Here is a 27,422-nt window from a genome sequence, read left to right as displayed (position 1 = left end):
GCCCGGGTGCAGCCATGGACGCCTACGCTGTTGGCAGGCAGGAGCCAGGCACGAGGCTCCTCTGACCAGCAAGCAAGGCCTTGAGGGGCTGGGGGAGCCCATGGCCATGGCCAGCAACAGACAGTGACACCAACCTGACCGATGCACGGTGTGGGAGGCAGTGACGGGAGCCCGACCTGGCCAGTGGCACAGACTGGTGAGGGTCCGTTGGGTGAGGGAACATTTATTGCAGTAGGATCATCTGGCCATGGGCCTTGTCAAATGGGGTACCAAGGGAAAGAGGGAAGCCATCAAGAGCGTCTCCAGAGACACAAATGTAATGGAGACAGGAGGAACAAAGGTCCTCAGTTGCACTAAGTAATGGGCCCTTGATGGGCCCTAATTGATGAGCCATCACCAATTGAGGGTGCTGTAAAGTTTCTCCACGCATGGGTGCTGAGCATCCTATTAAAACACTCCCTGAGCCAGGCTTTTGCTGCATTTTTCACAGCATAGTTAAGGCAAAAGCTGCGCACGTAAGCAAAGCAAAATAAGGAATTCATTTACTACTTCCCATGGGCAGGCAGATGTTCAGCCATCTCCAGGAAAGCAGGGCTCCATCACGCGTAATGGTTACTTGGGAAGACAAACGCCATAACTCCGAATGTCTCCCCTTCCTCCTTCCCCCAGCTTTTATTACTGAGCACAACATCATATGGTGTGGGATATCCCTTTGGTCAGTTGGGGTCAGCTGTCCCGGCTGTCCCCTCCACCAACTTCTTGTGCACCCCCAGCCCACTCTTCAGTGGGGCAGCATGAGGAGCAGAAAGGTCTTGATGCTGTGTAAGCAATAGCTGAATTAGCCCTGTGGAGAAGTGCATGGACAATGTGTCACAACTGTAATTGAGAAGCAATTCAATGAAGGTGTGGCAGAGGTTGCACTTGTTGCTCTGGCTTCTCAGTTGTTCCCCCAGCATAATGTCCAGCTGGCTGAAAATAGAGGGCAGTGGGTAATTCACAAGACCCACGGCTTCACCGACTCTGAGGTTGGATCCATCATCTTTTTCAATCTTGCAGCAATGATGCAGCAGGCTGTTGTTCAGATCTACATAATATTCCCCATTCCTAGCTACGAAAAAGTGCAGCGGTGCAGAATCTGCAATAGCGGAAAGAGAAGGCACCTCAATAAACAGTGCTGCTCTGTGCCGGGGACGCTTCACACAAATCCAGCTGGGATTTGGTACATTCTTCTGAGCAGCCAGGAATGACAGCCACCCTTTTTCAGATATATTTCCTTTTCTAGTGGTAGAACAGGACCTCTTTCTCTGGGTTTTCTGTTTCTTTTGCCACATTCCGCCTGGCTTGCTGTCTTTTTTCTTCTTCTCGGGGGCATGACATGGCTCTCTTTCTTTTAAGGCTTTTTCTTTGACTATAAGCAAGTGCTGAGCCCTCCTGATTTGATGGCATTTCCAACTTATCCATGACAACCTTGGAAACATGGCCAAACACGTTTTTTTAAAGAATTTCCAACCCCTTTTCAAAAATGGATAGCCTTTCCAAACAGGGTACAGGATATTATCTCCAACACCCATCACCCAACATCACAGGAACACCTTGAAAACCAGGAAGACCACTGCTAGCCTGGGCAGGTATCCATAGCTTGTCTCCACTACCATTTTGGTGTGGCTTCTTAAAATATCAGAGGTTTCTGAAGGCAAAGATGCACCTTCACAATCACCTTTCTAAAGCAAAAGCAGACATACTTGTTCTGGTCAGTCTTTATTTCAATGTTGATTGTGTGGCTTATCAGATCTCGCTATTACCACTGGTCAGAATGTAGCACTATAAAGGAAGCACAAAGGCCCTGACAAGCTGGTGCTCTATGAGGTTGATGTAGAGTGAGTTAAACCTTCCTGTGATGTCCACCACTAGGAGACATTTCTTTGCGGCAACACCCAGAGAAGCCCCCAGAATATGTGCCGGATCACCAGTCATAGAAAAAAATGTAAGGCTTTTCATCATTTTGCACCTGTTTTCCATGGCTTGTTCAGGTTCTTGTGATGTCACAGGTTCCTGAGTAGCTGATAGGGCAGGAGCAGGCACCTGGCTTGTGCAGGTGCTTGTGATGTCTCTGGTAGCTGAGTAGATGATGGTGTAGGATCAGATGGCAAAAGTGGCCCTTTTGTCTTCATGGAGGTCATCATGATGCAGGGGATAGGCTGACCTGACCTTGGTGACTCCTCTAGCATAGATGGATTGTCATCCACCTCATCATGTCCCTGTCCTTCCAATTCCAGAGCCTCCTATCTGTTGCATAAGGGCACCTGGGAAGGAAAGGTATTCAAGGAGGAGCTTCTCCCACTGCCCTGAGCAGAGAAATGTTTCCATTCACCACTATTCCTCAAATCACTACTTTCTTCCTGGTGCAGTGCAGGATCCCCCTTGTCACATGTTACGCCTAGTTGACATTTCTGTTCCAGTGAGGGCAGAGTATGGTTTTACCAGTCAACCTCCTCAGGCTCTTGGATGCTCTTCAATCGGTGCACTTCCTCCCAAAGCTCCGCCACCAAGCTGAGTGCACATCTCCCACAGACATTCTTGCTGCTGCCCAGTTTCCACACCAGTAGAAACCTTGGGCACACCCTGCAGCTGGAGATCTGGATGGCTGCATGTTCCTTTGGAAGCTCTGTTTGGGTAGCTGCACTGGACCCAGTGGGTGCTAATACCACAGAGGATGCAGAGGACATAGCTTTCTGTCAGGTGGTTGCCATTGCTCAACTTCCCTGGGGGGAGGAATTATGACTGGTGATGAGGGCTTGGGGGCGGGTGGTCTGGTTGGTGAAGCTGCAGTCCCCCAGCATCTTTACGTCCTCCAGCAGCTGGTCATCCTTGCTGCCACCTGGTCCTTCCCCACTCACACAGGCCAAGGGTTTCAGGGGCCCAGAAACCCCCTCAGACCTCTCCTGGGAACCTCACAAGCCTTGCACTCCTCTCAGCACGTGTCAACTGCTGTTGCTAGCATCAGCTTTCCATGGTTTGAACTGGCTGCTGATAGCTGATAGCCCAAGAGGAAAAACCTGTCTTGTGCAGTTGCTCATGGTGTCCCTGGAGGCTGAGTACCTTTAAACTAGACTTAGTAGTGGGATGGGGTAGAGTTTTGAGTAGTAGAGAAGAGCTAAGGGCTGCTGATGTATTAGAAACCAACAAGAAACACCTGTGAAAAGTCTCAAAGGAATTAGGGCATGTTCTTCTAAAAAGGTGGGAATTCAATCCCCCTGACATCTGCTGGAAAAGCATCACAGCAAGCTGTAAGCAGTCCAGGAGACACTTGGGAGTGCATTAAGGATAATTTCTTAATCCAGTTGATAAGACAGCTCAACCAGAGAAGCGTTACTGGATCTGTGTTACTAACACAGATGAAATAATTAAGAGAGGTCAAGATTGGTGGCAGCATAGGCTGCAATGGAAGTGCACACTTCCCGTCATTGGAAGTGTTCAAGATGAAGCTGGACAGGACTTTGAGCAACCTGATCTAGTGAAAGATGTCCTTGCCCATGGCAGGGGGGTTCAACTAGATGATCTTTGAAGGTCCCTTTCAACCCAAATCATTCTATGACTCTGGCAGTCCACTGAAGCCACAGCATCGCTTACGATCCTGTGTTTGCTATCGGTGACTGGGTGAGAGGCTGTATGGATGCGTTGTTGCTCCTCTTTTTTACTGCCTCAATACAGCTTTGTTTATAACATGTTGTCAGACTCCTTTACCATTTGGACAACAGAGGGGAAGGAAGGAAGGAAGGAAGGAAGGAAGGAGGAAATGTAGGGTAGGAGGATAGGAGGAAGGAAAGAAGTTAGGAAGGAGGGAGGGAGGGTAGGAAGGAGGAAAAGAGGACTGAAAATTTGAAGGAATTACGGGGTCTTCAATAGTATCTGAATGTGCAGTGGTATATGCAATGATATCTGCATCTGGAATATATGTGCTTATGTCTGTGTTTTGTACTTGTATCTGTAATTGTATGTGTAATTCTATCTGTAATTGTAACTGCAATTGTATGGGTGATGGCTTCTGTGACTGTACTTGTATCTATAATAGTATGTTTAATTGTTTCTTTATCTTTAATTGTGTCTGCAATTGTACATATTTTGTGCCTGTATTTGCAACTGTATTTGCCACTGACTATATATATGTGTCTGAAATTATATCAGTTTCTCTGACAGTATCTGTGATGGTACTGGTCTCTGTGTTTGTGATGTACCACTGTCTCTAATGGTATCTGTGTCTGTATCGGTAATGGTATCTGTATCTACACATGTACTTGTATTTAGTTTCTAGATGTGTACGCGCAATTTTATCTCTACCTGTAACAGTATCTGCAAGGATATCTCTAATGGTATCAATATTGGTGTGACTATCTGTAATGGTATCACAATCTGTAATGGTGTTGGCAATGGTATCTTTAATGGTATTGGTATCTGCATTGTTATGTGTAACTGCATCAATAGCTACAACGGTATCACTATCTGCAATGATACCTGCATCTGCAATGGCACTTGCAATGGTATCGGTGTCTGCAATGGCCTCTGCATCTGAAATGGTATCTGCATCTGTGATTTTATCTGCATTGGTATCTACAACTTCAGCGATATCTGCATCTGCTGTGGTACCTGAAGTGGTATCCAGTAGTGGTATCTGCAATGGTATTTGCGTCTGCAGTTGTATCTCCTATGGTATCTGCGTCTCCAATGGCATCTCTCTCTGCTTTTGCATCTGAAATTGTATCTGCATTTGCAATGGCATCTGCACTGGTATCTGCATCTGCGATGGTTATCTTCAGTGGCATCTGCAGTGGTATCTTCATTGGCATCTGCAATGGTATCTGAAATGGTGACTACATCTGCCATGCTATCTGCATCTATCTGCAGCAGTATCTGCATCTGCAGTGTTATCTGCAACTGCATCTGCCTTCGTTTTCATACCTGCATCTGCGATGGTATCTACACCTGCACAGTCATCTGCAATGCTGTGTGCATCTGCTATTGTATGTGCAATAATATCAGCTTCTGCAATGGCATCTGTGATTGTATCTGCATCTGCAGTGATATCTACATCTGCAATGACATCTGCTTTGGCAATGGCATCTGCAATTACATCTCTAGTCTTATCTGCAATGGAATCTGCCTCTTTAGTGGCCTCTGCATCTGCAATGGCATCTGCAATATTACCTCAAATCATTTTGTCAGCCCGCCACGCTGATTAGAAAAGACGAGGAGGTGCAGCAGGAACTCCGCAGTACGATGGTTGTGGTGGTATTCAAGAGTATATTACAGATTACCTCCTGAAAGGCAGTTATCTTGAGTACCACAGGAGAAAGGATGATTACTAGGACAATGCAAGGTTCCTGGGAAATACCAAGGGGGGATTTCATTGAATATTAAGGCACTATGCGTAGAAACATTCAGCTGAGCAGAAGAGTGATACTGAAGTTAGGATGAGTGGAAGAGCTGCCTCCCTCCATGGCTGAGAAGCAGCCTTCAGGCCCCTGGAGATTTGAAAGAGGATTCGTTTTTTCATTTTTTTGGTAATACAGGACTCAGGTGGTACAGGACAAAGTGGAGAAATTTTGATGGTAAGAGAAAAAAAAAAGAAATAAAATCCAATCTTTTTCAGGGAGGCCCATTAGTAGCTCTTGTTGTCTTGCCTCAGGCTTTGTAAGCACCTCCTAGCATGGACAAGACACGGATGAGGACCTGGAGACCTTGCTGCCCATGGGGGCCCATAATGGCCCAGTTCACCCAAGTGAAGCAAGTTCACCCTGGACCCAAGTACTCAAGCCCACAGACAACAGGTAAAATGAGGATCAGTGTGGTATGTGGCACATTTAGGACTCCAGTGGTAAAATCAGCTACAAAGCCATTTCCCTTTTCTCCAAACCTCCACGCTCCTGGGTGCAGCCATGGCAGGGCTTGGCAGAAGAAGGCTTGTGCTGCTAATGCTGCTCAGGATAACACAGGACAGAGCAGCCTGATTCTGCTGAACACAGGATCGCTCTCACACCTCAGCTGCCCCTTAACCCTTAGCTACTCAAAACGCCACTGCCGCACACAGGCTGGGCGGTTTGCCTGTTCAGCGCTCAGGACAGATGCACCGGGGGGAACTGGGAAATATCTCTGCTCAGTTCTGCTTTGGGGAGCTGGGGTCAGCCTTGGTGTTCAGGATCAAGAGCAGCTGCTCTCCAGACAGTGAAAGACAGGACTGACAGTGCACCTCCCTTGCATGTGAAATTACACAAAGGCATTCACAGGAGGAAGCTTGTCTTGTACCTTTGCACTTGTTGTTCCCATCTCATCATTTTCTTCTTTTAATAGGAGTAAAGTTTCAATTTCTTGGCTACATATTATTAAAACTGCTTTCATAATACATATGAAACGTATGTTTTATAAACATAATACATACGAAACATATGTTCTATAAACATAATACATATGCTGACCTGACCCACTTTTAGGGAAGCCTGCTGCCTCCCTGGGGCCTGGGTTAAAGATGTGACAAGAAAACTTCCTACCCTGGTACAGCTCTCAGATTATTGTCCATTATTGCTTTTTCATGTCGGCAGCGATGAAGTTACAATAAGAAGTCCAATGGTAATCAAAAGAGACTTCATGGCCGTGGAATGACTGGTTAAGGAATCGGGAGCACAAGTAGTGTTCTCCTCTGTCCTTCCATTTGCAGGGAATGATGAGGGAAGAAATAAGATGACCCAGCTGATCAATGCCTGGCTCCATGATTGGTGTCACTGACAAAATTCTGCGTTTTTTGATCATGGGTCAGTCTACATGACACCAGGCCTGCAGGCGACAGACGGGGTGCACCTTTCTCAATGGGGGAAAAGGATCTTTGCTCAGAGTTAGCAGGGCTCATTGAAAGAGCTTTAAAGTAGATTTGAAGGGGGGAAGGGATAAAGCGAGGCTCACTAGAGATAAGCCTGGGGGTAGCACACCAATGTTTGAGGCACAGTGTGCTAGCGAGGTCCTTCAGCCTGCTCCACGATGTGCTGAGTACACCGGAGCACATTTGAAATGTCTCTACACTAATGTGCACAGCATGAGGAATAAACAAGAGGAGCACGAAGCATTGGGGCAGTTACGGAGTTATGACAGCATTGGCATAAGTGAAACCTGGTGGGATGAGTCTTGTGGCTGGGTTGCTGTGATGGATGGTTATATGCTCTCCAGGAGGGATAAGCAGGGCAGGTGAGGCAGGGGCGTGGTGCTGTATTTAAGGGAGGGGTTGGATTGTATGGCGCTTGCAGTTGGAGATGACCTGGTTGAGAGCATCTGGGCAAGGATTAAGGGGAAAGCAAACAATGCGGATGTTGTTGTGGGAGTCTACTATCGACCACCCAGACGGGACACCACCACTGTTGAATTTTTCTACAAGAATTAAGGGATATCTCTAGATCAACTGCCCTTTTCCTTATGGGTGATTTTAACTTCCCAGATGTCAACTGGGAATATCATACAGCAGAGACAAACAGGTCCAGGAAATTCCTGAAGCACATTGAAGATAACTTCTTGGTGCAGGTACTAAGGGAGCTAACTAGGAAAGGTGCACTCCTAGATTTGTCGGTCGTAAACAGAGAGGGACCCGTGGGCGAAGTGGTGATTGGTGGCTGTCTTGGTCACAGTGACCACGAAGTAGTTGAGTTTCAAATCGTTGGCAATAGGAGAAAAACTTCCAGCAAAACTTTGGCCCTGGATATGGGGAGAGCAGACTTGGGGCTGCTGAAGGAGCTCGTTAGTAAGGTCCCCTGGAAATCTGCTTTTGAAGGTATTGGGGTCCATGAATGCTGGTTACTTTGCTGTAGGGAGAAAATTTGTGCAGCCAAAGCTCGATTAGAGTTCAAGCTGGACAGCACTGTGAAGGACAACAAAAAGGGCTTTTTAAAACATGTTAACAGCAAAAGGAGGATCAGAGAAAACATTGGTCCATTACTTGATGAGGTCGGTCACCTCACAAATAGGAATGTAGACAAAGCAGAGACATTTAATGCCTTCTACGCCTCTGTCTTTAACTCTGATGATGGGCCCTGGGACCCCCAGAGCTCTGTGTTGGAAAAGCGTGACTGGGGGGATGATAAGCTCCCAGCCAACCCTAAACTTGTTCGAGACTTGCTGCTCCAGCTGGATGCGTATAAATCTATGGCGCCTGATGGGATTCATCCCAGGGTACTGAAAGAGATGGCCGATGTTATTGCAGGACCTCTCTCCATTAGTTTTCAATGGTCTTGGGAGTCTGGAGAGGTCCCTGTCGACTGGAAGCTGGCAAGTGTTGTCCCAGTTTTCAAGAAGGGAAAGAGGGCAGACCTTGGTAATTAGAGGCCTGTCAGTCTCACTTCAGTGCCTGGTAAAATTATGGAGAAGGTTATTCAGGGGGTTATTGAAAAACACTGAGAGACAATGGAGTCATTGGTCATAGCCAGCATGGGTTCACGAGGGGAAAGTCTTGTGTAAGTAACTTAATTTCCTTTTATGACAAGGTCACCCATCTACCTGACCAACAGAAGCCAGTAGATGTGGGGTTTTTTTATTTTAGCAAAGCTTTTGATACTGTCTCTCACAGTATCCTGGACAAAATGTCCCGCACACAGCTGGACTTGTCTACGTTTATGTTGGGTGAGCAATTGGCTGATGGGTCAGGCTCAAAGGGTTATAGTTAATGGGGTTACATCAGGCTGGCGGCCAGCCACCAGTGGGGTTCCGCAGGGCTCAATTTTAGTGCCAGTGCTCCTTAATGTTTTTATAAATGATCTGGATGCAGGAATCGAATGTACGTTAATTAAATTTGCCATGATACTAAACTAGCGGACTAGTGGACTCCCTCGAGGATAGAGAGGCCTTACAGAGAGTTCTGGCTAGACTAGAGAGCTGCGCAATCACCAACCATATGAAATTTAACAAGAGCAAGTGCCGCATTCTCACGTGGGACAGGGTAATCCTGGTTATACGTACAAATTGGGGGATGAGAGGCTGGAGAGCAGCCCCGCGGAAAGAGATCTGGGAGGTTTGATTGATGGCAAGATGTATAGGAGTCAACAGTGTGCCCTGGCAGCCAAAAAGGCCAACTGTGCCCTGGGGTGCATCAAGCACAGCATTGCTAGCCGGTCGAGGGAGGTGATTGTCCCACTCTACACTGCACTGGTGCAGCCCCACCTCAAGTACTGTGTGCAGTTTTGGGCGCCTCAATAGAAGGAGGACATCGAACTATTGGAGTGTGCCCAGGTGAAGGCAACCAAGATGGTGAAAGGCCTCGAGGGCAAGACTAACAAGGAGTGGCTGAGGTCTCTTGGCTTGTTCAGCTTGGAGAAGAGAAGGCTGAGGGGTGACCTCATCATTGAGGGGTGACGTCATCACAGTCTACACCTTCCTCAAGGAGGGCAGCGGAGGGAAGGTGCTGATCTCCTCTCTCTGGTGACCAGTGACAGGACACGAGGAAATGGAATGAGGCTGTGTCAGGGGAGGTGCAGATTGGACATTAGGGAAAGGTTCTTCACTGAGAGGGTGGTGGGCCACTGGAACAGGCTCCCCAGGGAAGCGTTCACGGCACCAAGCCTGTCAGAGTTCAAGGAGCATCTGGATGATGCTCTTAGTCATATGGTTTAGTTTTAGGTAGTCCTGCAGGGAACAGAGAGTTGGACACGTTGATCCTTATGGGTCCCTTCCAACTTGAGATACTCTATGATTCTATGATATTTCAAAGGCCTTTATCACTGCAGTAGTTTCTGAAAACCTCTGCCACACACAGCCTTTATTTCATTAGAAAGCTCTGCTTTGCCATGGCTAGGAGCGTGCCATTTTCCTACCAGTAACAGCTACTGACTCTGCAGCATTTGCTGGTGATCTTCCCATCTGGACTCCTGGAAAAACAAACAAACAAAAAAATCACAGAGTCGTTCTTTACATTTGCTTCAAGTCAGCTTGGCAACTGTTTATGGGGTTAGAATACATCAGCACAACAGAATATTGTTGATATTACAATTAATTAGCAAGTGCCCACATTGTTGTTTCAGGAAGTTGGGGTTTTTTTGTTCTCACTGGAACCACGCTGGCAGGAGAGCCACTTTCTTTTTAAGATAATTTAGCAATGCAGTTGCAAACCCCTTTGTGCTTAGCAATTTACTCTTTACTACAAGGCACTGTATAACTCGTGTGTATTATTCTCAGAGGGAAAAATCACCCACGAGGGGAGTTTCATGAGGCTGGAAACTCAAACTCCTTCAGTTACAAAGGAGCTTTAAATACGCAGTTGCATGCAGGTGCCCTTGCACACGCTTTTCTTCCTGGCTTACCTGAATCGCAATTCCACCAAACCCAAAGCCCCCACTTGCAGAAGTTAAGGGGCCCAAACCTCCCGTAGAAGCCATCCGCTCTCCGAGTCCTTGTGGCTATGTGGAGCCCTCCATGACCAGGAATGGCAAGAATGTGGCTCCAGCACATCCCGCCTGCAGACTTCCCAAGATAAACACCAATATGGCACCCGGGCCACGCGAGTAACATTTCTCCAGCCGTTCGCTCAGACACGACAAACATGCTTTCTTGTTGCCCTGCGTTAGCGGGTACCAATCAGCTCACCCCTTGTCCCTCATCTGCCCGGCGCCCGGTGACGTCAGGTGCAGTGCGGGTCGCCATTGGCGGGGCTCTCGGGCGCCCTAAGGCCGGGGCAGGCCGTGGGCTGCTGCGGGGGGTTCTGGGCTGGGCCTCGAGCCGCCAGCGCGGGGGCTGCGGGGCCCCACCTCACCCTTGCGCCATGGGGTGGGGGCCCGGGGACGTGTGAGGAGGAGGAAGGGACCCGTGGGGACAGAGGAGGGACCGGTGGGGCTGAAGGGGAAGAGGGAGCGGGCAGTTTGGGATGAGGCAGGGAGCCAGCAGCAGGGCTGGGGATGTGTGGGGAGCGGGAGGGACGCTGGGGTGGGGGAAGGGGACGGGGTGGGGGAGGGACACAGGGGGAAGGGGGGTGAGGAGGGGTGCGAGGGCGAGCGCCTGGGTGGGCAGGTAAGGGGGAGCCCCGTGCCTCTGGCGTGAGACGGGAGGGCGGGAAGGCTGGGCTGGGGCACCCTGGCCTGTGGCCACAAGCGCTGGGGGAACTGGGGTGGGAGCGAGGCCATCCCCCGGCTGCAGGTGGGGTCCCCCGTGGCACCCTGACACCTGGGGCCGTGCGGGTGACGGGACGCCTCTTTTCTACCCCTGGTGCGGGTGGGGGTGCCACATGGCCATGGGCACCATCGCTCCCTGACAGGAGCGTCCTTTGCTGCCGCTCGTGCCCAGACAGCCCGGCCCTGCATGGCACCGACGTCTCTGTCCCCTCTGTGCTGCTGCCCCCAGCACTGAATCGGGCGGGTTTGTCCCAACGTGGCTGTGTTTCCCACAGGGGAGGCAAACCCCGTTCCCACAGCTGGCAGTGTGCCCGGGCTCCCCATGCCCCCAAGCTGTGTGCTGGCCCGCTGCCTGTTTGTCACCACCCCCTTGTCCCAGGGACTGGCATCTGGTGCAGAGGTGCTGATGTGCCCCCAGAAGGGTGGGTGGGGGGAAGATGGTCCTCCCTTGCCCTGCCGCATCACTGCCCCAGCCTGCGTTGGCTCTGGCTGAGTCCTGCTGTTTCGTGGGGAGCCCGGTGCCTCCCAGGACTAGGGGCTGGGGACAGGGACACCCCGTTGGTGTTGGGGGGCTGTCCCAGTGTTTCACCCTGGGATGAGGAGTGTGGACATGCCCCTGTGCTGCACTGGGGCTCTTCCCATCTGTCCTGGGGTAGGCAGGAGCCAAGTGATGCCATGTGCTTGTAGGTGCTGGGCATCGCACACCAGGAGTTCTCACATGCGTGGGGATGTTAATTAGCAGTTTATTATCAGGGAGATGTGGGGGGCCAGTGTGGCCCCGGGGCATCCCTGGTGTGGTGTGTCCCGTGCTCTCAGCTCCTGCAGGAGAGGAGGAGGTGAGTGTGTCTGGACAAGGGCAGGCAGCCCTGACCAGGCAGCTCCCCTCTGCCGTGGCCTGGAGCCGGTGGGGCTGGTGCAGCTGGGCAAGGAGGAGACCTCACCTGTGCCTGTAGCACCAGACGGCCCCAGCAAGGGCTGCAGTGATGGTCAGCAGCATTGCAATGGTGATACTGACACTGAGACCTACCTTGGAGCTCCCTGGAGGAGAGAGGAGAGAGAGGGGTTTCAGGGACACAGGAGGCCATGGCTGGAGCTGCCACTGGAGCCTGACCCGCCATCCTCCAGGCACCTGCGTTGGGCCAGGGGCCTCTGCCCGCACCCTGCATCCCATCCCCATGGGTGGCACCTACCCCATGGGATGAGGAGGCTGCGGGTGCCCAGGCTGCGATGGCGCACGCGGCAGGCATAGCTGTGCCCGTCACCAGGGGCCACGGCCAGGACACTGCGGAGCTGGTAGGTGAGGTCGGCATTGGGCAGGATGGTGCTGGTGTTGAGCTCCGGGCCTGGCGGCACCTCCTGGCCATCCCGCAGCCAGGCCACGCTGATGGGCCATGGGTAGAAGCCGGTGACGTGGCAAACCAGCAGGAGCTGGTCTGGTCTGGGTGTGCGGGCGAAGACCGTGGCCACGGGTGGCTCTGGGGGGCGAAAGCAAAGGGGTGGGGGTAGCCCTGGTGAGGCACTGCTTGGCCCCAGTGTGTGCGGGGCTTTGGGGTGGCCGTGCCAGGGTTGAGGTGGTGTCACCTTGTCTCTCCAGAGCTGCCTTCCCATACTCGATGAATTTCTTCATGTGGTCAATACAGGTGACATTGAGAAAGTGCTGCAGGCTCACGGAGAAGCCAGTGAAGGTGTTGAACTGCCTCTCCACTTGCGCTGCCAGCTCACTCTCCTGCTGCCTCTCCCAGCGGCTGTTGTCCACGTTGAAGCTGAGGAAGTCTTGGGCGTTGTGGGCGAGATGGTAGAATTTGGTATAGGAGCCATTGGGATACAAGTTGCAGCCGGTTGCGCACTGGAAAACAAAGGGGTCTGGGGGGGATGATGGACATCACGAGAGCAGCTCGAGCTAAAGCTGGATCCCGAAATTGCAGCCTGGCACTAGCTTCTTTGGGCACAGCCCTTTCCCCCTTCCCTCTGCACCCCAAGTCATTCTCCCGAGGGAGAAGACACGGAAGGCCAAAGCTCAATTAGAGTTGAAACTGGCCAGTGTTGTTGTCAGACAACAAGAAAGGCTTTTTTAAGTATGTTAATAGCAAGAGGAGGTCTAAAAAAAACATTGGACCGATACTTGTTGAAGATGGTCACCTGACTAATAGGGACGAAGAAGAAGTGGAGGTATTCAATGCTTTTTTTTCTTCAGTCTCTAATAGTACTGATAGACCTTGGGCTGCTTAGGCCTCTGAGTCAGAGGGCCATGACTGCCGAAACAGTGACTTTGCATTTGTGGACACTGATATTGTAAGGAACCAGCTGTATCAGCTGAATGTTCACAAGTCGATGGGCCCTGATGGGATTTACCCCAGAGTACTGAAGGAGCTGGCGGATGTTACGGCAGGACCCCTCTCGATCATCTACCAAAGGTCTTGGGAGTCTGGGGTGGTCCCTGCTGGCTGGAAGCTAGCCAACATTATTCCAATTTACAAGAAGGGTGTGAGGGAAGACTCAGGAAACTACAGGCCTATGAGTCAAACCTCAGTACCTGGAAAAATGGAGAATATCATACTGGCTGCTATTGAAAGGCATGTAAAGGACAATGCAGTCATCAGGCACTGTCAATGTGTTCACAAAAGGAAAGTCCTGTAACTAATTTGATATCCTTCTACAATAAGGTCACCCACCTACTGGGTGAAGGGAAGGCGATGGATGGTTTTTTTCTGTATTTTACTAAGGCTTTTGATGCCGTCCCTCACAGCATCCCTCTGGACAAGTTGTCCAGCTTTGGGGTGAGCGGGTTCACGGTGCGCTGGGTGAAGAACTGGCTGAAGGGCTGAGCTCAAAGGGTTGTAGTGAATGCGGCTACATCTGGCTGGTGACCGGTCACCAGCCGTGTGCCTCAGGGCTCAATCCTAGGGCCAGTGCTGTTCAATATTTTTATCAATGATCCGGGTGCAGGAGTCGAATGCACCATTAGCACGTTGCTGATGATAACAAACTGGGAGGTGCTGTTGACAGTCTTGAGGGACAGGAGGCCTTGCAGAGGGATCTAGATAGATTGGAGCATTGGGCAATCATCAACGGCATGAAATTTAACAAGAACAAATGCCAGTTTCTGCAACTGGGATGGAGCAACACTGGACACAACTATAAACCGGGAGGGGAGTGGCTGGAGAGCAGCCCTGCAGAAAGGGATCTGGGGGTGCTGGTCGGCAGCAGTGCGCCCTGGCAGCCAAGAGGGCAAACCGCATCCTGGGGTGCATCAAACACAGCACCACCAGCCGGGCAAGAGGGGATTATCCTGCTGTATTTGCCGTTGGTGCAGCCTCACCTCGAGTACTGTGTGCAGTGCTGGGGCCCACCATTTAAGAAGGGTGTGAAGGTCCTTGAATGCATCCAGAGCAGGGCAACAAAGCTGGTGAAGGGGCTGGAAGGAATGTCCTATGAGGAGTGCCTGAGGAGTCTGGGCTTGTCTAGTTTGGAGAAAAGGAGGTTGAGGGGTGACCTCATTGCTCTCTGCAGCCTCCTGAGGAGGGGACGTGGAGAGGGAGGTGCTGAGCTCACTTCCTGGGATCCAGTGACAGGACATGTGGGAATGGTTCAAAACTGCATCAGGGTAGGTTCAGACTTGACATTAGGAAACTTTTCTTTACAGAGGTGGTCAATGCCCCAAACCTGTCAGTGTTTAAGAGGCATTTGGACAATGCCCTTAATAATTTGCTCTAACTTCTGGTCAACTGTGAAGTGGTCAGGAAGTTGGATTAGATGTAGGTCCCTTCCAACTATTCTATTCTATTCTATTCTATTCTATTCTATTCTATTCTATTCTATTCTATTCTATTCTATTCTATTCTATTCTATTCCCCCATGTTACTGCTCTGCTTTACACCAGGTGGCAAGTCTGCAGGTGAGAAACCTGTCCTGAGCCCTGTAGCTCGTTGTCCTCAAGCTGCCCCTGCCCACAGCAGGGTCCCAGCAAAGCGGGAAGCACTGTTTTAGGGGAGTGACGGGACATGGGGTGCGGGTGAGTAGGAGGACGGTGGCAGTCTGCCCAGTGCCCTGCCCTTGGTTAACTGGTGCTACACCAGCGTGTGGGGCCAGGCACTTGCTCTGTGTTTCCTGTCCCACCGATGTGAGCAGAGAGGCCCCTTTGACCTTCTACTCCACTTTCTCAGATGACTTCTCTGGTGGGATTTGGGGTGCCTGGAGGGCAATAGGGGGGGCTGGTGTCAGGCTGTAAGTAGAGCTAAGCATGGCCAAGTTTTGTGCTAGGGACCAGGATGGCCCCATGTGACCGCTGCACAGGACAGGGTGGTTTGGGGGTCTTGCTGGTGCAGGATGAGGCCTATTCCCTGCCCTCCTGCCAGCCCTGGTTTGGGAAAGCTCTTGGTGGTGGCTCTGAGCTCTTTCTCGCAGCTCCCTGCCTTGGGCGAGGAGGTGCTGAGCACCTGGTACTCACAGGGTGTCTGGTACTGCCTGGCATCAGCAGATAGGGACAGGATGAAGTTGTGCACGTAGACCCGGAACAGGTTTTCCAGGTTCTCCCACTCGGCTGCAGGCAGGGCCGGGTAGACCCATGGGTGGAAGTAGAGGATCTTCCAGGTGTATTTCTGCAGGGCAGCAAAGACGATGTCCTCCAGGGTGGCCCAGGCCGAAATGTCCACAAAGTTGGTGTTGTGGAAGGTGAAGGTTTGGAAAAGGTGGAGTTTACAAGAGCCTGTGGGGAGAGGGGGGAGAGGAAGCAGCATTGGGGTGCATGAGGATGAAGGAGGCAGCAGGGGCCAGCTGGCTCCAGTGCTGGTGGGTGGCCCCAGGAGGAAGGGTGGCTTGCAGTGTCCCTGGGGACAGGCAGGGGAAGATGGGGCAGATGGGCAGGATGGGGGAAATCGCCTGGTTTCACTCAGTTTGTGGTTTCCTGCCCCGGCCTCTCTGAGCCTCTCCCTGCTTCTCTAATTTCCTTTTCTTAGCCCTCCACTGCCCCAGTGTGGCCTTCTGGGAGCTGTCACTTAGGCGCGTGGAAGGGACGGCAAGAGGGACCTCAGTGCTGGTTTGGGGTAATGCTTCCCCCGGCTTCCCCCGGCAAGGAGCACCCGTGCCAGGCCCGGATCCACTGGAGACCCGCACACAGTGCAGGGGCTGGGGGGGCTGGGAGGGAGGGGCATTTCACCCCAGTTTAGGGGCTCTCGGGGGGTGCTCGAGACCAAAACCTAACAGGAGGCAGGAGGCTGAGTTCAATGCTGCAGCGCTGAATGAGGCTTTGGTAGTAAGCAGGGCAGAGTGAAGCCTGTTCTGGAGTCGTGGGTGCCCCCCTGGCCAGGGCGCAGTGAGCGCCTGCCCCCAGAATGGGAAACACAGGCTGGGGATGCAGGTGAATGCTCGCTGTAGCTGCAGGAGGAGCCTTCGAGTGTTATTTCACAGGGGGAGAACGCAGAGGATCCAGGGACCCTTCGGTTGCAAGAGAAATGATCCCGCAGGCTGAGGGCGGTGCCCAGGACCTGCTCAAGGGGTTGGAGCCCGGTGCAGGGCTGTTGTGCTGCGAGGGGCTGAGAACTCCTGCTGCCCACAGGCTCCCTGCAGGATGAAGGCGTCTTTGGAGGCACCCCAGCACCCCAGGCCTGGCTGAGGGACCCCTTGCCCCTTGGCTGCTCAGGCGCCTGAGCCCCAGCGCCAGTGGTGCTGGGCTGGGCAGGATGGTGTGGGGCAGGGAACCCTGAGCAGGTGGGCAGGGATGGGGCACCTTTGGGTGCTGTGGGGTGGGGATGGGGACAGTGGCTTCTCTGTGCCCGCCCCCGCCACCTCTGTGGGGTCCCGCAGTGCAGGGATGGGAGCAGGTGGGGGTGAGCCAGGGCTCCCACTTACCCTCTGGATCTGCCCACGTCGCAGGGAGGAGAAGGAGAAGGAAGAGGAGGAGGAGGAGGCGAGGGGGCTGCATGGTGCCAGCGGCAAGTGTGCAGGAGCAAGTGTAGCAGGAGGAGGAAGGGGCCACGGGAGCCGTGACTGCACACTTTTCCCCAGAGCTGTTTTGCCTGGGTAGCTCTGGTGGTGCCAGTCTCACGGGGCGGCCCCGGTAGCCAATGAGGCTGGTGCTGAGGTTTTGGGGAGGGCCTGGCTGGGTGTGTTCCCCAGGGGGAGGTGGTGTGGCTGGTGGAGGGCTGGGCTGGGGCGCTCTGGATGGTGGCTGCGAGTGCCAGGGGAATTTGGGTGCATGTGAAGTCATCCCTCTTGGCTGCAGCAGCACCCTGACACCCAAGGAGATGTAGGCTGAGCCCAGCTCATGGTGGCCTTCGCCTCCTCCTGTGGTCACCCCCAGGGGTTTACTGTGTAGACCCCTGGCAGAGTATTGGATTTACGTGGCAAGGTTTTGGTAGCAGGAGGCCTGCAGGGGTGGCTTCTGTGAGAAGATGCCAGAAGCTGCCCCCACGTCCACTAGAGCCAGTTCCAGCTCCAAGACAGACGCACCACTGGCCAAGGCTGAGCCAATCAGCGATGTTGGTAGTGCCTCTGTGATAACATATTTAAGAAGGGGTAAAAACAGCTGCACAACAGCAGCTGGGAGAGAGGAGTGAGAATATGTCAGAGAAACAACTATGGAGACACCAAAGTCAGTGAAGGAGGAGGAAGAGGAGATGCTCCAGGGATTGGAGCAGAGATGGTGCGCATGCAGCCTGTGGTGAAGGACCATGGTGGAGCAGATACCTACCTGCAGCCCGTATGGAGGACCCCATGTCAGAGCAGGTGGATGTGCGTGAAGGAGGCTGTGACCCTGTGGAGAGCCTGTGCTGGAGCAGGCTCCTAGCAGGACCTGTGACTCCATGGAGAGGAGCCCACGCTGGAGCAGGTCTTTTGGCAGGACTTGTGACCCTGTGGGGGACCCGTGCTGGAGCAGTCCATTCCTGAAGGACTGCACCCCATGGGAAGTACCCACGCTGGAGCAGTTTGTGAAGAACTGCAGCCCAGGGGAAGGACCCATGCTGGAGAAGTTCGGGAAGGATTGTCTCCTATGAATGGGACAATAAACTGACGGCAATCCCCATTCCCCATCCCGCTGTGCCACTTGGGAGGAGGAGGTAGAGAAGTTGAGCTCAGGAAGAAGGGAAGGGTAGGGGAAAGGTGTTTTTAGATTTGGTCTTCTTTCTCATTATCCTACTCTGATTCTGATTGGCAATAAATTAAATTAATTTCCCCGAGCTGAGTCTGTTTTGCCCGTGATGGTAATTGCTGAGTGATCTCCCTGTCCTTATCTTGACCCACGAGCCTTTTGTCGTATTTTCTCCCCCTTGTCCAGCTGAGGAGGGGGAGTGATAGAGCAGCTTGGTGGGCACCTGGTGGCCAGCCAAAGTCAACCCACCACACCATCCTTCCTGGGGGCATGTCGCTCAAAGACAGAGTCCCCCAGAGCCTCAGCGTGGCTCTTTCATAGCTGTCAGGCATATTGGGAGGGTGACTGTTCCCCATCCCTCCAGCTTTTGCAGGGGCAGGAATCAGGCATGGGGACAGGAGTCGGGAGTGGAGGAGATCCTGACCCAAAACCATCCCGGACAGAGGGTAAGATCAGCACTGGAGCTGGAGCGGCTTCGTGCCTACTCAAAATGCCTCCCTGTGTCAGGGGACTGGAGATGTCACTTGGGTCCTCCCTTCCCCTTCTCTCCCCAGTGAAACAGCTCAAATCCCTTCATTTCTCCCTGGTTTGTGGCCTGCTCCATCCCCCATCCCACTCGGCAGCCACACGCTTATCTGGCCCCAGGTTGTCACTGCTCTTCTGCCAGGGACAGACACTGGCCACAGAGATGCCGAGATGTGGGAGAGGTTGGTTGGAGGAATTTCTTTTCCTGACATGCCAGAAGGGAGTGTCCAGGAAAAAGGAGAGTCTTCCTGGCCACAGTGTGGGCTCTCTGCAGGGCGCTGGGGGGTTTCCTGGGGGGACCTCGTGCGGGGCAAGGAGAGTCAGAGCCACAGGAGCCACATGAGGCTGGGGAGGTTTGTAGCTGTTTAATGCGGTGGTTTTCCAGAGCAAACCCCTGTCAGTGCTGGTGGGTTGGGGATGGGAGATGAGATGAGCAGGGAGAGCTGACAGCAAGGGATCTTGTTGCTGGGTGGGCAGCCAGGCCTCAAATGATGATTTCCTGGGTCTCCCACGTGGCCTCATCACTTTTCCTGCAAGGGGGGGCCACCATGAGCCGCGCCTGGGGCCGGGGAGTTCATCCCTGCGGAGCTGCTGCTGCTGCAACCCCTGGCCTGACCCATCTGCCCGTAAACCTGAGAGCAGACAGTGGGAGGGAGACCTCACCTGTGCTTCCACCACCAAAACCCCCCGGCAGAGGCTGCAGCCACAAGGAGCAGCACTGCGATGGTGATGCCGATGGTTGGAGCTGCGCTGCGGTTCTCTGGGACTGGGAGAAGAGGGCGGCCACATGAGTGTAGCAACACCAGGCAGGAGCTGCCCCTCGCAGGGTCAGTGGCTGCTACCTGCCCCCTGCACCCCATCCTCAGGGGTGGCACCTACCCCATGGGATGAGGAGGCTGCGGGTGCCCAGGCTGCGATGGCGCACGCGGCAGGCATAGCTGTGCCCGTCATGGGGGGCCAGGGCCAGGACGCTGCGGAGCTGGTAGGTGAGGTCGGCATTGGGCAGGATGGTGCTGGTGTTGAGCGCTGGGCCTGGCGGCACCTCCTGGCCATCCCGCAGCCAGGCCACGCTGATGGGCCGTGGGTAGAAGCCGGTGACACAGCAAACCAGCAGGAGCTGGTCTGGTCTGGGTGTGCGGGCGAAGACCGTGGCCACGGGTGGCTCTGGGGGGTGAGAGCAAAGGGGTGGGGGTAGCCCTGGTGGGGCACCGCTTGGCCCCAGTGTGTGTGGGGCTTTGGGGTGGCCGTGCCAGGGTTGGGGTGGTCTTACCTTGTCTCTCCAGATCAGCCCTCCCGTACTTGCACAGGGTGAGGATGTAGCTCTGGCATGAGATGGAGAGGAGGTGCTCCAGGAGCCCTGTGACGGCCTTCTTGCTGTTGAGGGACTTGCTGACCAGCTCTGCTAGCAGGGATGACTGCTGGGGCTCCCAGCGCTGCCTCTCCACCTCGAAAGCTGTGAGGTCTCTGCCGCCCTCCCCGACATCCATGAAGCCCCAGCTTGTCCTATTGGGGTGCAGCACACAGCCCACACGGATCTGGATCACCAATGGGTCTGCCAACGGCGGAGCCGGTGGAGAGGTCCCGTGAGTGTGTGGGGCATGGGTGGCACAAGGCAGGATGTGGCTGCAGGCACGTGCAGGGGTGCGATGGACAGCGGGGTACGATGGACAGCAGGGTGCAATGGGCAGCAGGGCATGGGGCTGTGCTTCAGGGAGCCTTGGGACACCCTGCAAGCCTTCAGTGCCCTTGGAAGGCCTGAGTGGATACAGGGCCAGTTAGCGTGAGGTGGTTGCTCAAACAGAATGTTGTCCCCCAAAATATTTGCCCCCAACTTTCTCTTTCCCTGATCTCTGCTGTGTGGGTCCTGCAGCTCTGGTAAATTTGGTGGCAGCTCCCCAGTGTGCAGAAGGGTTCCCCTGTGCCAGATGGCAGGAGTCTTGAGGGGTGCTTTTGGTTCGCTGCCCTCCCCGCCCTGCTAGCCATGTGCCCCGTCAGCCGCAGCATTTCCCATTACCCTTTCAGGAGCTGTTGCACCCTATGAGACCCCACAAATGCCACCCTGATGGGGAGGAGGGCACAGCTGGAACCCAGGGAAAGGGGCTGGGGCTCTGGCTGGGGTTGTCCCTGTACTCACAGTCCAGTTGCACCTGCTGGATCATTTCGTGCACGTATCGGACCATATTGTGCAGAAAGAGTTTGGAGTGGGACTTGATCTTCTCTGCATCACCCTCAGCTGTGGCCTGGTGGGCCCAGGGCCAGTGGAAGTGGATGTTCCAATTGGCAGGATCCAGTGCAAAGATGGGCATGTCCCCCAGGAGAGCCACCCCGGACACCTCAGCAGAGCTGACGTTGGCGAAGAGGCTGGTCTGGAGCAGCTGGAAAACCTGCGTCTCTGCTGGGAAAGAAGATGGGGATGAGAAAGGCTGCAGGAAAGAGAAGATTGGGGGTGGGGCTGGAGGGGAAACAGGGGATCCAGAGTAGATAGAAGGAAGGCATTTTTGAAGCTTAGGGTGGTGAAACACTGTCACAGGTTGCCCAGAGAGGTGGTAGATGCCCCATCCCTGGAAACATTCGAGGTCAGGTTGGACAGGGCTCTGAGTAACCTGATCTAGTTGGAGATGTCCCTGCTCATTGCAGGGGAGTTGGACTGGGTGACCTTTAAAGGTCCCTTCCAACCCAACCCCTTCTATGATTCTATGCTCTTCACCCCACACCACGGGGACCCTCAGCAGCCTGCACCCGGCCCTTCCTGGGCAACCCCCCCAGCCATGTCTTCACTGGACTCCCACGTCCTCGCCCGCTTAGGGTTGCTTTCCTGTCTGAACTTCCTCTGCCCCTGCTGCTCTTTTTCCTTCACTATTTTACTTTCAACAAGGTATTTCTCTCCCATACAGGATTTCAGGCACCTCGTCCCGTCCCCACCTCCCTCCTGCCCAGCACCTGCTGTCTGGCTGCGCAGAGCGGATGGTGGGGGGGGCACCTCAGCACTTGTTTGCGGTGATGCTTTCCCCAGAAGAAGCACCCGTGCCAGGACCTGAATCTGCCAGAGACCTGCACAGCACGCAGAGGATGTGGAGGATGGAGAAGGGGAAAGGGCATTTTGTCCAGGTTTGGGGGCTCCCAGGCATCGGGAACTCAAGGAGACCAAACCCTGACAGGGGCAGGAGAGTAGCCCAGCCCAGACATCAATCCCGTGTACCAATGTCTGCTGCTGCACCCCCCCGCCCGGAAACGTGAGGTCTCACGGGGTTGTGGTGAAACGCTCTGTGCAACAGCAGGGCCTGAAACACCCTCTCACAGGTGCAGCTCCCCAACAAACAAGGGGCTGCTGGAAGGGGCCCACAGCACCACGTGGAGCTGAGACCCCCCGCCGGCACCCACGGGCTCCCTGCAGGAGGAAGGCATCTTTGGGGGAACCCCAACACCCCAGGGCTGGCTGGGGACCCCTGGCCCCACTTCTGCTTGGGTACCCGAGCCCTTGTACCGGAGCCGGTGGGGCATGAAGCCCTGAGATGGAGGCAGGAACAGAGCAAGTGGGCAGGGACAGGGCACCTTTGGGTGCTGTGTGGTGTGGATGATCCCCTTTGGTGCTGGGGATCATCCCCCTGCATGCAGGGGACAGTGGCACAGCCATGCCTTTCCTGAGAAACCTGTGGGGTCTTCTGACAGGGGGGTGAAAGTGGTTGGGGTGAGCCAGGGCTCCCACTTACCCTCTGGGTCTGCCCACATCGCAGGGAGGAGGAGGGGGAGAAACAAGAGGAGGTGAGGGGGCTGCATGGTGCATGCGGCAAGGCCAAAGCAGCAGCAGTGACTGCGGGAGGAGGAAGCACCCGTGGGGTCCCACGCTTCAACCCGGCGCAGCAGTCACGGCATTGGCTCTCCGCCAATGGGACCAGTGCGGATGTGTCGGGGAGGGCCCCAGAGGTCCCGAGCTGGGGGCTGGGGACATGTGGGAGGGAGGAAAGCCAAAATAAGGTCTTGAGCATGAAGTGCCGCAACAGGCTGGGGCTGGGGAGAGCCCAGCCAGGAGGAGAAGGCAGGGAAAGGGAGGCCCAGGAAATGGCACTAGGAGAAAACGGGTGCTCAAGGCCCCGAGCTGGGTCCCCCTGACTCCCCCTCCCCACCAATGGCACTTCAACCCCATCCCCATTCTTGTGGGATGCATCAGCTCTGATGGAGGTGACGACAGACGGCTTTTGGGTTTTAGCCCTGACTGAAGAAAGACAGCCGCTGTCCTCTCAGCCCCGCACAGGGAGGAGGGCTGCTCTGGGGCCCTCCCTGGCACCTCCAGCTCAGGCTCCTCCTGCACCGTTTGCCTAACCCTGGGGATGGGGCTCCACAGGGAGGAGGTGACAATCAGTTCCCACCCAGCCCATGGCTGTGTGAACAGTGCTGGGGAGCTCCAACTCTCCCGTAAACGCCCCCAGGAGAGGGCCTGGGGCTGGGCTGCAGCCTGGCACACCCCTTTCCTTCCCACCGTCTTTGGTGGGGAGCCTTGACCCCCTCCTCAAGTGCCCCCTGGCAGTGGGAACAGGAAAGGTGGGGCCATCCCCCTGGTCTGTCCCCATTGTCACCAGTGTCCAGTGCTGGAGGGACAATGGGGTGACCAGAGCTGGCTTCACCCCCACAATGTCCCCTACCCACTGCTCCTCCTCCCCGGCTGTCCCCTGGTGCCTCCCCCTACCCTGCAGTTTCTCTTCCCCTTTCCTGGGGGTGCCTGCGTTGGGGGCGAAGGCAGAACCGAAACCACAGCCAAGGGGAAGTTTGAGATGGGGTGCCCTGGTAACCCCCAAACACCAAACCCCTTCCCTTCCGTGGAGCTGTCCCACAGAGAAGTAAGGACACTGCGGTGGCCTGGTGCTCCCAGAAATGGCACCAACGGTCCCACTTCCCCAACAGCTCACCTCGGCGTCACCCAGGGGATGCCCGGCCATGCCACCACAATGTCGACATCCCTCCCGGCAGGGCCACCAGTGCTGGGGTCAGAGGAGACTGTTTGGCTGGTGGGATGGCGAAGCGCAGCCATGGGCTGGCCAGTGAGGGAAGGGGGAGGGGGATGTTTGTCCACGCAGTCCTATGACGCGACCATTTGTCCTCACGGTCCCCCCTAAGGTGACCTGTTGGTCACTTCTTGCTGAGCAGCTGGTCGGCCATTAGCAGGCTTCTGGCTTGTGCAGGTGCCTGGGAGGTCACTGGTGGCTGAGTAGCTGATAGGGCAGGAGCAGGCACCTGCCTTGTGCAATGTACGTGGTGTGTTCAAACCACTCTGAATTTTCTCCATGTGTCTCCCACTGCTGCAGTGGACCAGAAGTTCTGCTTTAGCTCTTCCTCATCTCTATTGAATGTACCTGGCCTCATGTTTTTGTTGGTTTTTTGCACTTACTTGCTGTAGTGGAGGTCTCAACTTCTTCCTCCTTGATGCTGTCACTTCCTTTGGTCAGCAAATGACCAAAGGGGGCAGGGGGCTGTTTGTCCCCATAGATCATTGGTCCTTACAGTCCCCTAAGGTGACTGTTGGTCCTCAGAGTCACCCCCCACGTTACCATTGGTCCCCACAGTCCCCTCAGGTGACATTGGTTCTTGCAGTCCTCCCCAGTTACCTTTGGTCACCACAGTCCCCTCAGGTGGCATTGTTTCTTGCAGTCCTCCCCAGTTACCTTTGGTCCCCACAGTCCCCTCAGGTGACATTGGTTCTTACAGTCCTCCCAGGTCACCACTGGCCCTCACTATCCCCCCCCAAGTGGCTGTAGGACTTTGCAGTTCCACCTCATGTGACCATTGGTCCTCACAGACCCCGCAGGTAACTTTGGTCTTTGCAGTCCCCTCAGGTGATATTGGTCCTTGCAGTCCCCCCTCAGGTGAGGACTGTAACCCCCCCAATCCCAGAGCCATGCCTGGGTGAGTTGGGATGGGGTAGGCAGGGCTGCAGTGCCTCTGGGTGCTGCACCGTGTGTGCGGGCACCAGCACCTTCTGGGCTGGGTCAAAACGCCTGAAGAGACCTCTCGAAACACCTGGGTGTTTGTCTGTGTGCTCCTGTAGGGTCTCCTGGGGGCTGTGAACAAACACTTGCAGATACCTCCCCAGTACTACGTGTTTGGGTGTGTGTTACTGTAGGGTCTCTTGTGAGGTCATGCACACATCCCTTTTCTTTCCAGGTTTGCTCACCGGCTGCATCTGCTCTCCAGGTTTGGTGGGTGAGCTTCATCCTGCCACGTCCTGTGAGTGTTGCAGGGTGTTTCACTCCGTTTGGGAGATGAATTGCCCCGTGTGCCCTGTTGGTGCTGAGGCTGTGTGCTCCCAGCCCCGAGGTGAGCCCTGCCCGCAGCTGAAAGTTTGATCTGTCTGTCCTAGCTCAGCAAGGGCAGGGAGAAACTCAGCATCACTCCTCCTGCAGCGAGATCCTTGAGCCCCACGGTGCCAGCACGTGGCTCTGGCTCTCAGGGAAATTCAGTCCTGCCCACAGCACTGTGGTTCTCAGGGCTTGGCCAGGGGAGAACCAGCCCCGGTAGAGTTGTGGTGGATGTGGCCACAGGCCAGCCGGGTTTTCTTCTGACTCAGCTCATAGTTGGCTTACACATGACTGCCAGAGACTTTTCCTGTGAAACTTGGAAGGAAGTTGTCCTGTGAAACCAAACCTTTTGAAGACACATATTCAAGTGTGTGGTTGATTGGGAGCACAAACTAAATTCCTTCCTACGCCTGCCTGAATTCCGCTGTCTCCGATGGGAGATAGGCTTCCTTTTTCTCCTTCATTGGGAGGCTTGGGGGCACTTTACCCCCTTGTGCACAGTTGCTTATTTCCATGAAATATGTAAGAACATGTTTGTATATGCACAAACACACTTTTACCTTTTTTTTATTTATTTCGGTGTTCCCTGCAATTAGCACCAATAATTCAGTGGTGCTCCAGCTTCCATTTGCAGCTGGTCAAAACCATCCAAATCTTGAGGAAAGGCACATGTTCTTAGCAAAAACGTGAATGTTTTAATTTCATTTTATACACATCTGCAGCTCCCATAGATTACATCAGAGTTTCAGTGTTACTCAGCACTTTGTAAAACGGTTTGTGGCCAGGTGCTGTTAGTCTGTGTGGAACAGTTCAGTCTCAGCACAAGTATTTCTGGAATATGGTTAATAAAAGCAGCTTTTAGGAAAAAATACTAGAAAGCGACAGTAGAAGGGCACAGCTTACCATCTACTGATAAATGTGTTATTGTACCAGAACTCAGAGAAATTGCCACTGGGCACTGGGGTGCCCTAAAGAGCCTCAGTGCATGCATGAGACAGTGCCACGAGGTAAGAGGTCGTCATGTGTAATGAGTGAAAAGGTCTCGGACTTGCATCCTTGTCTGCTTAGCAGATTGAAGCAGGTCAGGAGCCCCGTAGGTTTCCCCCCTGTGCCTCCGAGTTGAGTTGATCTCGCACTCTGCAGTGCCCAGAATTTTGTCAAAGCAAGAAAAGATAGAGTTTTTGTCTCTGTGAGGGTGGTGGAAGGAAACGGGCGGTGTTGGCTCCCTTCTGGGCTAAGCTTCTTTGCTCAGGATGGAGTTCCTGGACTCTGATTCCTCCATCTGCTGGTGCTTTCTGAAATGAGAGGGGGATGGCTCATGGGTACTCCATGGAAGAGAGTTCATGGGGGGTGCACACAGCAGACTGCAGGGCCCCAGCAGGAGAGCAGGAGCTTCCCTGCTAAGTGCAGCAGTTCCCTGGGGCATTTCCTCCCCTCCTCTCCCACTGCTGCTCAGTGGGGAAGAAAGGGCCTCACCTGCGTCTCCACACCCAAAGCATCGTGATGGCAGCCACGGCCACAGCTGTTAGCAGTCCGGCCCCGAGCCCTGCGATCAGCACAACCTCTGAGTTCCCTGAGAAACATGAGCAGAGGCTGCTATGAGCTTTCCCGGCTTTGCTCCATCCCACAGGGCAAGGCAGCTCAGGAGCCCCATCCCCATCTTCAGGGGTGGCACCTACCCCATGGGATGAGGAGGCTGCGGGTGCCCAGGCTGCGATGGCGCACGCGGCAGGCATAGCTGTGCCCGTCATGGGGGGCCACGGCCAGGACGCTGCGGAGCTGGTAGGTGAGGTCGGCATTGGGCAGGATGGCACTGGTGTTGAGCTCCGGGCCCGGCGGCACCTCCTGGCCATCCCGCAGCCAGGCCACACTGATGGGCCGTGGGTAGAAGCCGGTGACGTGGCAAACCAGCAGGAGCTGGTCTGGTCTGGGTGTGCGGGCGAAGACCGTGGCCACGGGTGGCTCTGGGGGGCGAGAGCAAAGGGGTGGGGGTAGCCCTGGTGGGGCACTGTTTGGCCCCAGTGTGTGCGGGGCTTTGGGGTGGGTTGGGGTGGTCTCACCTTGTCTCTCCAGAGCTGTTTTCCCATAGCGCAGTAACACCTCCATGTCGTCGACACAGGTATCATTGAAGAGGACATCCACCAGCTCACTGAAGGCAGTATAGTTCTGGAGAACAGCCTGGACGTACCGTGACAGGCTGGTGTCTTGGCAGAAGAGCCAGGTGGCATTGTCCACGTCGAAGGTGAGGAAGTCCTGGCCATTGTAGCCCACATAGACGAAGGCCCGGGAGGTCCTGTTGGGGTAGAGCTCGCAGCCTGCCATGCACTGGGCCACGAAGGGGTCTGGAGGGGCAGAGAGGAGAGAGAGGTTGCATGAGGGGCTGGGACTGCC

General features: G+C 54.4%; 2 protein-coding genes and 1 pseudogene across 2 annotated transcripts in view; all 3 read right to left on the bottom strand.

The window, feature by feature from the left end:
* Positions 1–7,593: 7,593 nt before the first annotated feature.
* LOC104259144 (antigen-presenting glycoprotein CD1d-like) lies at positions 7,594–17,049 on the bottom strand (annotated as a pseudogene).
* Positions 17,050–19,225: 2,176 nt separating this feature from the next.
* On the bottom strand, positions 19,226–22,518 carry LOC104255769 (T-cell surface glycoprotein CD1b-3-like). The gene is made up of 6 exons (XM_059823411.1): positions 22,452–22,518; positions 20,876–21,136; positions 20,012–20,293; positions 19,621–19,905; positions 19,405–19,501; positions 19,226–19,271 (listed from the first exon to the last, which is right to left on the bottom strand). Exons 1-6 carry the CDS (start codon positions 22,516–22,518, stop codon positions 19,226–19,228), a joined length of 1,038 nt encoding a protein of 345 aa, XP_059679394.1.
* A 3,747-nt stretch (positions 22,519–26,265) lies between these two features.
* The window catches only part of LOC132317903 (T-cell surface glycoprotein CD1b-3-like), a 118,225-nt gene continuing 117,068 nt past the window's right edge, over positions 26,266–27,422 (bottom strand). Inside the window, exons 3-6 of the mRNA XM_059823410.1 lie at positions 27,092–27,373; positions 26,711–26,995; positions 26,508–26,604; positions 26,266–26,326 (exon numbers count right to left, since the gene is read on the bottom strand). Coding sequence (XP_059679393.1) covers positions 26,266–26,326; positions 26,508–26,604; positions 26,711–26,995; positions 27,092–27,373 — 725 coding nt within the window. The remainder of the gene's footprint in view (positions 26,327–26,507; positions 26,605–26,710; positions 26,996–27,091; positions 27,374–27,422) is intronic.

Source organism: Gavia stellata, chromosome 12 (assembly GCF_030936135.1).
Source record: "Gavia stellata isolate bGavSte3 chromosome 12, bGavSte3.hap2, whole genome shotgun sequence".
Taxonomy (NCBI): domain Eukaryota; kingdom Metazoa; phylum Chordata; class Aves; order Gaviiformes; family Gaviidae; genus Gavia; species Gavia stellata.
This window is presented reverse-complemented; position numbering and strand designations above follow the sequence as displayed.

Excerpts from the sequence above, each read along its gene's own strand:
- LOC104255769 (XM_059823411.1), bottom strand. The coding sequence starts at position 22,518 with ATGCAGCCCCCTCACCTCCTCTTGTTTCTCCCCCTCCTCCTCCCTGCG. Across the intron at positions 21,137-22,451 it reads GATGTGGGCAGACCCAGAGG|CAGAGACGCAGGTTTTCCAG; the intron begins GTAAGTGGGAGC and ends CTTCTTTCCCAG. Across the intron at positions 19,906-20,011 it reads GGCTGATCTGGAGAGACAAG|AGCCACCCGTGGCCACGGTC; the intron begins GTAAGACCACCC and ends CTCACCCCCCAG.